General features: G+C 37.0%; 1 protein-coding gene across 4 annotated transcripts in view; it reads left to right on the top strand.

Annotated features, from left to right (window-relative positions):
- The window catches only part of COL11A1 (collagen type XI alpha 1 chain), a 163086-nt gene that overhangs the window by 121272 nt on the left and 29137 nt on the right, over positions 1-12677 (top strand). For all 4 annotated transcript variants that reach the window (XM_037153048.2, XM_037153051.2, XM_037153049.2 and 1 more), the window contains 7 exons: positions 92-199; positions 528-581; positions 1669-1722; positions 2480-2587; positions 6479-6532; positions 8061-8114; positions 9417-9470. In XM_037153048.2, the coding sequence (XP_037008943.2) occupies positions 92-199; positions 528-581; positions 1669-1722; positions 2480-2587; positions 6479-6532; positions 8061-8114; positions 9417-9470 (486 nt within the window). The remainder of the gene's footprint in view (positions 1-91; positions 200-527; positions 582-1668; positions 1723-2479; positions 2588-6478; positions 6533-8060; positions 8115-9416; positions 9471-12677) is intronic.

Here is a 12677-nt window from a genome sequence, read left to right on the forward strand (position 1 = left end):
ATGAGTTAGAGCTGCACCTTCAAACTGTAGCAAGTGGCTAAGGGACAGGTGTCTTCCAACACAGTAACGGTCTGTTGGATTTTTGATACAGGGAGAAAAAGGCCCCCAGGGCCCTGCGGGCAGAGATGGGGTGCAGGGCCCCGTGGGTCTCCCCGGGCCAGCCGGACCTGCGGGCTCCCCTGGAGAGGACGGCGACAAGGTTGGTGGTCTTCTTTCCTTAGTATTGCCATCGTAAAGGACATTTTTTCTAATAATTCTAGATGTGATCTTTCTAAGATTAGACGCCAGATCCTAAGCTACCTTTCCCAAAGTTTCATGCAACTTCCATGTGCTCAAAAGTTTTAGTTTAGAGGCTGAGAATTCGTAGCCACCCCATGATATGCGGGGCATAAGCAAGAAAAGAGAGCATGTATGAGAACAATGGTAGTGAGAAAAAATAGCAAATGACAGAACTGCTTATTTATGTTTAAATATATGTGCTTCTGAAATACATGGGAGAGGAACTTACCTGAAACTTTCAAATACAGGGCGAGATTGGTGAACCTGGACAAAAAGGCAGCAAGGGCGACAAAGGAGAAAATGTGAGTTTCCTACTTTTTTATTAAGGTGCTTTATTTATTCACCCCCTTTTGCTAACATCCACGGGCAGTTTTCATTAGTACTACTTACATATCAACAAATTATATTATCCATACTATTTCCTTTAAGATTCAGTCCATTCTATTTTTTATTTAAATTGTATTTTTCTATGACACTTTACATTCACTATTACTTTGTATTCAGTCAATTCTAGTACAACTTCTTTTTCAAGTTATGCACGTTCAAAGATATGCAAGAATTCCAACCCTAAAAGCCTCAGAACGGGGCTAAGACATCATCAGTTTTACCCACTGTTAGTTCAAATGTTCTTATGGTTTAAAGACAGATCAAGTCTCAGTTGTTATGAAAAGAATTTTGACCCAGCGCAAACCTGAGAAGACTTTATGTGCCCAATGGTCCATGTACCACACGATCAGAATCTTTGTGTGAAGCGCCTTTCCCAATGTGTAGTGGTTATGAGAAGGAGCAATATAATCTGATGATTCTTTTTCTCTCTAAAATGCCTTAGCATTTCTTTACACATAAACGGGCAGTTAACAAGGACTACTTGTGCACGTAAGACTAACAAACCTATTAAAATCTGTTGGTCACAGTAAGGAGTTCTGGAATACTTAATAAAGAACGCTGAGTTTGCACAGGTCTACATATGGGGAAATCCTAAATTTCACATATCACTGCATTCTACATGTATAGAGTCCTCTGAATCCTAATATGCATTTAGAGTGAAAGCACACTGACAAATTTTTCATGTGCTCATTCTGACTCACACATATCTCATTAGGAGAAATCTGGTATTTTGAAATTTTCCAAATGTGAGCACTGTGTACATCAGCACAGAAATCCATTTTTAAACATCGCAGATATAAGCATTTTCAATAACTGCCGATTTAAAATTGATCACGAATAGGCACGTCTATTTCTCCAGGACTGAAATCAAGGATGGTTGACTGCGTATCACCACGAAGAGTCCAGACACTTAATAGATTTTGATCAGTCAAATGTTCTACACTGTACTGCAAGGCTATTCTGGCTTCGGTTTCAAAATTACTGATTTTTATCTCACCGCAGGGTCCTCCTGGCCCCCCAGGTCTGCAGGGTCCTGTCGGTGCCCCCGGAATTGCTGTAAGTCTTCCTCTTAGTTCATCCGATGAGAATCCTCCCAGCCCCTGATTAGATTTATGAAATGTCACATAACCAGTCTATTGCACGAGGGATGAGTTGGATCGAATGCTTAATGTTGATTGGAATTAAGGTGATCTAATGTACCTAAGCAAGCTGATTTTGATAAACAAAGAATGTTGTGACTTCATCTTTTTTTTCTTTCTATCCTCACCAGAGGACATGCATATTGATTTTTGAAAGAGGGTACGGGAGAGGGGGATGGAGAGAGGTATCAGTGAGGGAGAGAAACAGTGATGTGAGACAGAAATATCAATGGTTGCCTTTGGGTACAGAACCAGCGACCTAAGAATGTGTCCTAACTAGGATTTGAACCCATGGTCTTTGGTTTATAGGCTGACACTCTAACCAATTTACCCACCCAGCCAAGGGTGTGATTTCATCTTAAAATACATCCTAACTCCTTGAGAAGTACCTCATTTGTATTAAATTCTGAACATTGTTGTTCCCTTATTACAAAACATCCACTTCAGTTAGTAACCATAAGAATATAAAAACCAGTCATATTCCAGATACACAGAATATAAACAAAACAAATAATGGCATATTTGCCATAGATCGTGGAAATTTTATGTACTTTTTACTCAGTTACTCGTATAGGCCAGTTTTGATTAAATTCGAAGCAGCTATACTTTTAGGATGACTTGTACCAGAATCATAATCTTTCTAGTCTACCGTCATTTTCATTTCTCTCTGCCAGGGAGGTGACGGTGAGCCAGGTCCCCGAGGTCAACAGGGGATGTTTGGACAGAAAGGTGATGAGGGGGCAAGAGGGTTCCCAGGACCTCCTGGTCCCATCGGTCTGCAGGTAAGATGCTCTGTGCCTTGCATCCTCTGCTATCCCGCCTTGCTCTGCACGCCAGGTTTTCTGGTGGGTGTGAAACAAAGCAGAGCGTTGGTACATGTTTAACCGTAGGGACTGGTTTTCTTCAATGTGTATCTGAACTCCAACTTTGTCATCAGTTACTACTGATGTTTCGGAAGCTGTGTCACCCCGGCTTTCTCTTTCTGGGGTTAATTTAGCCCCCCTCAGAAATGACATCTCCTTTCTTTATTCTCATTGTGTTTAAACAGCGCATCTTGTTTAAGTCTGACCGTCAAAAGGGAGATGTTAGGAGGTTTTTTATTTTGCCCTGCAGATCTCAAAGCCGAGGAATTAGTATTTCGGATGGATAGCAACACTTAAAAGCATTTTATAAGTAGCAAACCACCAATGGAAAATAGCAATAGCAAATATAAAAAATAATTGGATAAAATAAGTGAACAGTACACATTGATCATTTAAAATAACAGTTACAATTATGTTCTGTATTTTATAAAGCAGATTCAGGAGAGGAAATATATTACCGTAAAGCATTGCAGACTAAGGGATTTTCATTCAGATATGTGCTTCGACTGGACTCTCAGACAAAGTGTTGGGTGATACACAGCCATTCTGGGTTCTTCTTCCTTCCTCCTACAGGGTGCCCCCTGCTCCCTGCAAACCCTGTGGACAGCTAGCTTTCCTTTTCCGCTTGCCCAGAGATCCTCTAAAAAATTATGAATTTTTGTTTTAAATGATATTTAGGTGCTGTAGGATCTTAGTTACACCACATTAGAAACTTTAGAAGTATTCAAATTCAATCATCTAGTTACTGTATTTGAAAAATTGGGGAGGCTGTAGAAAACGAAATCGGAGTTGCGTTTATATAAAGTTAATTTTTAAGCTTCATTTTCACAAGTAAAAAAATCCCAGAACATTGGTTTTTCAAATTAAATAGCTTATGTATATAATTACAGAGATGACTGTAAACAATATAATTAATTATATTGTTATAACTATTATTGTTATAGTACTCCGTGAATGTTTACCAGTGAACATATTATCATTCTCTGCTTTTATTTTCATGCCACAATAAATCCTTTTAAACTCGAAAATGCAGAGGCTTCATTTTCATATCAGATTTTTGTGACACACACACTTTTGGAATCAAAAACAGGCACTAAGAACCAGATTGCCGATGGGCCTGTTACCATTCATTTTCCACTTCTCAGTTTTTCATTTCATGGAATACTGTGAATTCTTTAAGGGTATAGTTTGGGAATTCAGTTCTCGTGATTAAAGAAGATGCCCTGTAGCTCACATTACTAAAATATTAATTAAAATTATCTTCATTTCCACAACATAATAAATGGGCTCTTTGATGAGGGTGACTCAAGAAATCAATTCACTGAAAATTGATTATATTTTCCTACAGCTACTCCTTTAAGTCAGGAATCTGAAAAGATGCTAATGTAATTAACATGTTCACAATTGATCTACTTTCTTTAATTGAGTCTTCGTGGCAGAATAGATAGTAGCAATTATAATAGACAAATAATAATGATATACTACTGTGGTCAAATGATTTGATTTTTCAACTTGATGTGTATTCTTTGCCTGCATTCGAAGGACACATAGAGAATGAATGTTCTTGGCCTGAGTTCATTGTTTGATTTCATCTCTTAAGTAGCAAATGATATTAAATTGACAGGCCTTTAAACAGAATCTCTGCAGATATAAATTACTCCCGAGGAGAAACTTAAGACACATGAAATGATTTAACACTGGAGGGTCGTGTAGGATGTTTAGCTCCAAGGCAACAGAAGAATAAGACTCATTATGTCTCTATTAATTGTAATAATAAGAACATTTTGTATTAATCAACTCAAACTGTAATCGAGCTTATCAAAGAAGAAATATCACATTTTTTCTATTGGGAGGTATTCTCTTGAATTAATATTAGGAATAACCATGTGCATAAAGAAATGACAGCAATACAGAGCTGGGCTTGTTATGGAAAGAAAAGAAAGCTATAAACCAATATTTATATACCATTCAATTTGGGGATCCCAAGTCAGACACACTCTCTAGTAAAAAGTAGTGGCAACCTAGACAAAATATAGGGACTGTGACTGTTCTTTGATACAGTGTTTATAAGAACTGAATTATGTCTAGTTGCAATGCATACCACTAAAGAAAATGGACTTAAAAATGACATTTTACCTGTGTTAATTTCTACTTGTATGTTTAAGAATTTAAGTTTGTATGGCCCATCGATGAATTAGAATCTCTTAAGTTATGGGTCTTGGAATCTAAAATTCAACAGTCTCTCCCAGGTAATTTTTAGGCCGCCTCAAATCTGAAACACTACCTGGCTATTTCCTATGAAGAACTTCTGTAGTAATTCTAGAAGCTTCCATCACCAGATGGTAACTATATAGGAAGTATATGTAATAGTCTGTTTTCCTAGACATCTATCTGACATTTAATAAAATATGAAATGAAATCCTGGTATATGTTGTCTATTATAAACCAATAATTAAGATGTTCTCATGAAACGAATATACACCAAATTTTTTTAAGTTTACAAGTATCCTTGGTAAAGTACCCTGTCCCCAAACTGAGAGTCATGTGGAATTAGTGGGTCACTAAACCATTTAGTGAGTCAATCAGCATTAAAAAAATAACATGGAACAGGATAAATAAAATAGAATAAAAATATCAAAAATCATCACCTATGTCTTAAAGGTAAGTACCCTTTTTTGAAATTCATGTCTCAGCTAATGTGTGTATTTAGGGAATAATGAGAAAAATGTTTTTATTATTGCAGATCATAATTTTCTAAAATAACAGCATGAATTTAGAGCTTTTGTATCATGTATTTTTTCTTTCTTAAATACATTATACCTTAGACACTATTGTACAAGCTTTAAAATATGTATAGAGATATATACAAATAATGATAACACCAAAAACATTAAAAATTAAAACACTCCATAATCCTAATATATAAAAACTATTTCCACTTTACCATTTCTGTCCAATAATCATCCTGCTTAAACAGATATTTACAGTTAAATTTATACTATGCAAATTCATTAATTTTTATATTTTATTACTCACACACATTCATATTTAGAGAATTAGTATCATATTAATCATCTTATAACCTTCCACTAGTTTATATAACCAAATTGATTTCGCTATGTTTTCTGCGATTAAACATTTGGAATAATTGAGAATTTTAACTACCATAGTGTTATAAGTACTTTTTATGGCATGTAGCTTTTTCTGTTGATTTATTTTCTTAGCATTCAGTCATTCATTTGTTAAGTCAACCTTTTGTAGGTGTCAAAATCTGAGTTTTGGGCCCTCTAGTCCCTAGAGATTTAAAAAAGAAAAATCGACTCTACACGCCACAGCCCCAAAGTAGCTTATGAAGATAAGTATACAAACCAGTGGCGAAATCGTGTTTTAAAGTATGGTGTACAATTCCAGTGTGTATGATGCATTGTGATATGAAATAAAAAATATAAATAATTCTGCAAAGGGGTACTAGTTAGAAAGATCAAGAGAAAATGAAATAATTTTCCCCTAAACACATAACCAGATGAAATTTGAGTGCCATCTGGTCTGTGAGTTCTTGTAACTAAAATCAAACAGCATCATATTATAAAAAGCATGAATTTTATTTGTAAATGTAGGATGTAAGATTTTATCATCTGTAGCCATTACCTGCATTATACATATTTTGGCATGATAGTTTCTGAATCGTCATTTTTATGTTAATTTTTTAAAATGTCTTACTTAGCTTTATATTTAATTTTGGTTTTATGTTAGAAATTGCCAAGGTATTTCTTTTCAAATAAATGAGTGACTTCTATTGTTTTTTCTCAGGGTCTGCCGGGCCCGCCTGGTGAAAAGGGTGAAAATGGGGATGTCGGCCCCATGGTGAGTTTTCGTTTTTAAGTATTTGATAGATATGATGACTTTTCATGTAATTAATGTCTTTCTTCAGATTGATGAATGTGAACAAAGAGGCCTGGAAGGCTGTGACTTTTCAAATTGCCACCTCCCAGCCCGCCTCTGTGGCTGCTGGGTCCCCCTTCACTGTTTTGTCCTCTTTCTCTCTTTTGAGTGATGTCAGCACACATACGCATTCACTGGTTGATATATCATTGCACATTCTCTACTTCTGTGTCTCTAGATTACTGACGTGTATATAAACTGTCACACTTCAGTTATTTATTAGCATTTAGCTCTGGACTCTCCTGTGGAACAAGGAAGGAATACAGTAGTCACCCAGGACTGAAATAATTAACAAATATTAATACAGTATTAAATATTAATTGTAATTCTAAATTAGTTAAATACGAAATTCAATCTTAATTAGAACACTGTGACATGATTTCCATCGATTGATTCTGGCTTTCTGCTCTAATAGTTCACCTGAAAATGTGGAATACATAGATTTGTTTATTAAGCACTGTATTGGCTAAGGAAACAATTAGGTATGGTCATTGAAATTAATAATGAAACATAAAGAATACATCCTAGTTGCTCCTTTTTCTCAATAAACATTGGCCCAGTTTTAACTTCCTCGAAATCCGTGTTCGATCATTTTACACTTGAATGTTCGATTTTATTTTCTTCAAGTGAGAAGTGATTTTTATCATCGCAGTAAACTTGAAAGCACATACACCTTGCAGATTCAAATAATGGATTAACACTCCAGGCAGCACCAGACACAGGGCAGGCGTCTTCCGAGGCGCAGCTGCCATGGGTTCCTGAGTATGAACGCAGCCTCCCTAACATATGGTAACAGCGAGTAGTATACACGCTGTCCAACCTTGGCATTGAAATAAACTCTGACCTTTAAAAAAATACGAATGCCCTGGTGTTCGCTACAGACTGATCGTAAACGTGAAGTACCAGGTTCCGGCAGTCAGGATTTTATAAATAATGTCCAAGGTCATTTTAATGCCCAAAGACAAGAGAGGCCATTGCTTTGGGAAGACCTCAGGATAAGCTTACCTCCATTCTAACATACGAAACACGAAAAGCTGACCAAAAGTGTATACAAATTTAAAAATCCTCTATGGAATTTAGAGTTCTAAATCCACTGAAGCTCCAATTCCTGTTTCAACGTTATGTTCCTTTTATACACTAGCATTCTAGCACAGCCTAGCATAAATATTTCTAGCTGCATTACAGATTCATTAGACCAGATAGTAGCAATGGACTTTTTAAATGCTTAATGAAAAATTTTTGCTGTAGTTTTAACTTCCATGTAGCTTTGTGTAAAACACCTTTTACAAATGGGGTGTGCTGTCCATCAGGGACGTCTTAGGGCCCTGTCCTGTGTCCTGTCTGCGATTCACAGGCTGGAACTCCTTTTAGTGCTCTCGATCCCAAAATGAAATGAGCGGCAAGGCACTTGAGCATGGTCCTCACGAAGCTTCCTGTTTGTCTCCCACAGGGTCCACCTGGTCCTCCAGGCCCGAGAGGTCCCCAGGGCCCCAGCGGAGCTGACGTAAGGACTGTGAAATGTGTTCATGTTGCTGAAGCAATGGGGGGTTGGTGCTGTTTAATGGCAGATGGTGTCTGAAGTACAAGGGAGATAATGACCCTATGATCAGATGTTTCAAGGCGCAGAGCTCAAGGACCCTCTACTTACTCCGTGTCATTTTGCAGGAAAAGAAACAGGCTTTGTAGGGCACTAATCACCACAAATATGCAGTAGCTACCAAGTTCACATTCCATGCATGTTTTTTGGTGAGTGGGAAATATTGGCTTTATTATAATAACCACATTTGTTCAGGTCCACGTATAAAGACAGCGCCTTGCATAGGATACCTGTTGAGTGGTACCAAATTGTTTCAAATTTAACCTTTATCACTTACAATAGCTTGAGGAGATGGTTTGTAATTGGCTTCGATTATACTAACCCAGGTCTATATGCCAAACATCCTTTATGTCAACATCTGTCACCAGTGACTTTTATTTAAAAGCTTTGCACTGTATATTTTCACTCTGTAGAATAGGTTAGAGTAACATGTGCTTGCCAATATATCACGCACCTGTAACCAGATAAAATATTTCCTCTCAATTGTATAAACAGTCTCCCGAGCTTAATAATTGACTCACTGTTCCATCGCTGTAGGATTTTGAAATGTAAAGTCGTATTTATCTGGTTGTTACCGTTCACAAATTTATAGGTGTTGATGTAATCTCTTCTTCTGACCTTACCTTTTCACAAAGGCTGAGACATTTATTCTGGTCTTTATTGCTCTTCCGTTATGTCTGCTTTTAATTCTGGCAGACCAGAATGTACCAAGAGCAGGCGTGCTAAAAAAGCTTTTAGGATTTCATTGCCCTTATTCATTTTAAGATGGAAAGATGGTTTATATTGTTTTTTGCCTGGCTTTCATCATTCCTAACCACATTCGTGTTTTGATCCACTAAAAAATATTTACAAAATCATCCTCTAAATATGAAATGTCTGGTGGTGGAAAGATTGAATTTATGTTACGAGTGTCAACTGGCATGACTGGAATTGGAAAGTCTCATGCCTCATCTTCAAAATTCTGGTGCATCAGAAAATCAGTCTAATATCATATTATATTGTATTGTATTATATTGTATTGTGTGATATGACTGCTCTCTAGTAAATTTGACAGCTCATTAAAGGGCATGATTTTGCCCTATCTTTCCCATGACTTGGGATAGGCTCGCATATATTTCTCTCTTTTTAAGAACAACTAGACATATATCTATGAATTTCTTACAGCCTTTCATGAGTAAGAATAGCCGTATTTCTTTTCCCATACTGTAGGGACCACAAGGGCCTCCAGGATCCATTGGTTCAGTTGGCGGAGTAGGAGATAAGGTAAGGAATAGGATGATTCACAGTTTGAAACAGCAAGGGTAGTGGCTAACATTCTAGGGGCTTCCAGGAGCTCTGGCTTTCTAACTGTCACACATGGCCTTGTGAATCACCACTCATCCCGGCAGGGAGCTGAATATTTAAAGGTGAAATGATTTTGAGATACCATGTTCTGGATGATCAGACACCGTGCAGGGCAATGTTCATGGATTATTTTCTTTAATCAACACAAGCACCCTATCAGGATAATATCATTATTATCCATGGGTTGAAGCTCAGGTAGCTGAAGCTTGGGGAATTTCAGTACTCAAATTTGAGTTTTGTCTTTAAAAAGTGACTAAGCCGAGCTTCATCTACTGCACCCCATTTGTGTCCGAGTAGACTGTGTCTCTTAACAATACTCATTATGAAAATAGGAGAGATCCGTTGATGTAAGTGACTTAAAAGGGAAAAAAGAATCCTTCCAACTACAAAGGAATTAATCATTCGCTTTGCCATATTTGAGTTCTATTTTCATCGCCAGTGCTGTGACCTGTCTCTGGCACTTCTCAGAGAAATTGGCGTGTGCAGAAACATCTGGGCTCCAAACAGCCTCCTGTTCTCATGAGCGTGATTACATTTAAAATATCTCTGCTTCCTTTTTATGAAAATGTCAAAATGATTCTCTCATTCGTTGTTTACATATTCATGCTCATTTCTTAGTAGAATTTTCAAAAAGTTGGCAAGTTTTACTTTATTTAAAAATAGACTATTTGCTGGTTTTGAGGGTCAAAAATTAAATTTTATACCATGAAAAATTATACAGTGGAAACAAAAGAAATTTCTTGAGTTTTCTAGTTATTTATTGAATTATATCAGAAGTATAGACATCCTAATTGTAAAAGTTCTGTTGATTAGTCTCAAAAATTTTGGCCATATCATAGCTTGTCTTTAAATTCACTTGTTTTAATTAACATTTTATCCCTCAGAAAAGCAATGTAATAAGATTAAAGTATAGTATTTAGATGTTTATTTCTGCTCAACACCCACCCACCTACTAATATTTCGAATGCAATTAACTCTGTATGATTATTCAAATAGTTTCTTAATTACTCCATTTGAAGCATTTTAAAGTTATTATCCGATTCTTATTGCATAAAGAGTCTGGTCTTTTGATTGACGGTCTCTTTGTTTATACTTTTAAATTTGAAGTTTCATGTTGAAAAGCTGCAGGTGAGCTGGGGGTGGAAATGAAAAATCACGTTTCACGAGTTCACGGGTCATAGGAACAGTGGCCACAAAGAACACAGTCCCCGATGGTGTCGCTGTGTCAGACAGACCCGGGCACGACTCTCCTCCTTCGGCCCTTTGCAGTGTCCCCCTTTGGCTCTGATGCTGAGGACAGAGTGGTGAACTCCGGTCTCCGCTTTCAGTTTTGCCCGCGCAGCAAATTCTAAAACCATGGCACAGCATTTTCAGCTGCTCTGCTTGTTGCCTAAAGCTTTGGGGCACAGTGGGAGCAGTTGTAAGCAGTTCACTTGCATCCTTTATGGTTTTTCTTCTGTGTAACTCTCAGATAAACATGGAAGCCAGATGCTCGGAGTTTTGGAAACTCCCATCCCACGCTGTTTCCGTTTGCTTAAAACCTGCTGGTAACCTCGCCAGCTTCGAGTCTCTAGAGAAAGACTCACATGGTGTTGATAATAACACTTCTTACAATTAAAATGTTAGCTGACTCTAAATGTGTTACCATAAAATAAAGTTTTCATTTTTCTCTATTCCAAACATTTTTTTCCTATGTGACAGGAAGCTAGAAATGAGACTTCAGTTTTTTTCTTCAGCGTCTGGGTAATACAATTGGCTATAGATTATGGGTCGCTGATATCAGCTTTGATTCTGGCTGAACACCTCCCCATTTCCATGTTAAAATTTATTTCCAGTCACTAATTCGATAGGAAAAAAAGGAAAGAAAAACACATCCTTTAGTCATGCTGGATTTTGCTTAAATGTGTGTAACCTGTTTTCCTTATAATAGAGATTTCCTGCAGATGGGTTCTGTCCTTCAACAGTGTCCTCAAAACAGAGATATGTATCAGAATGGTGCCTTGAGGTTTCATGCATATTTTATGACTTTTGGCGTATGGAATAATCTGCTGTCCCTCCTGGAAGGAGCCTTACCCTGCACCGGGGTGTTACAGAACAGTATAAAACAGTTGCATGATCAGTAATAATACTTTAATTGTTATAATGTAACCATATGGAATAATTGCATATCAATTATTATTTATATAGCATTAATTGCTTCTTAAGTGATTGCCATTTATACTTGTATACTTGGCTCTAATATACAAAAGGTAATTTTCACATGGACTTTGGACAAACGAACACTGATATGTTGTTCCCGAAATGGAGAGATTTTGTACCACAAACTCGTCTTTGAATTTTGGCAATTTTTTAAGCCCTTCTCTTTACTACCTATCATTTCCCTCCTTTGAAAATATGGAAATAATCTTTAAGAATCTACTTTAGTTTAACTTCAGAGTGGTCCAAGATTAAAACAGAACAACAAGGTACACAGAGGGCGAATAAAAAAATAGTTATTTCCCCGCCTGTTCCCACTTCTGAGATTTTACCATGTGGTGCCAAAGAAAACATTTAGGGCCTGGTCAGTAGAGTTTCTGAGCTATAATTGACCGATAAAACTGATAATATATTGAAGTCGCTCAACTTGGTATTCTAATCCTTGTATGCTTTGTGAAATAATGCCCATACTCAGGCCAATTAACTTATTCATCACCTTACCTGGCTATCTTTGTGTGTGTGTGGTAAGAATACTTTGCTCTCTTGGCAAATTCCAAGCCTGCAGTATGGTAATGTTAAACAGAGTTTATATATAGTGCATATTAGATCTTAGGAGCTTACTCATCTTGGGTATCTGAACATTTCGTACCCTTTGACTTACATCTCCCTATGTCCCCCAACCCCCAGCCCCCTGTGACCACCACTTTGCTCAGCTTGTATGAGTTTGGCTCCTTTAAATTTCACACCTGATGAGATCATGCCCTATACTGTACATGTTCCATATATACAGCATTTGATATGTGCATTTTACAGGTGCATTTTACAGGTGCTTTGAAAACTAAGATTTATTTTAAAGATGGAGAGTGATATAAAAACATCACATGTATCATACTCATATCATAAATAATGTAAATGCAACATTACTAAAAT

The sequence above is a fragment of the Artibeus jamaicensis genome, unplaced genomic scaffold (assembly GCF_021234435.1).
Source record: "Artibeus jamaicensis isolate MK-2021 breed Jamaican fruit bat unplaced genomic scaffold, CSHL_Jam_final scaffold_1689, whole genome shotgun sequence".
Classification (NCBI taxonomy): Eukaryota; Metazoa; Chordata; class Mammalia; order Chiroptera; family Phyllostomidae; genus Artibeus; species Artibeus jamaicensis.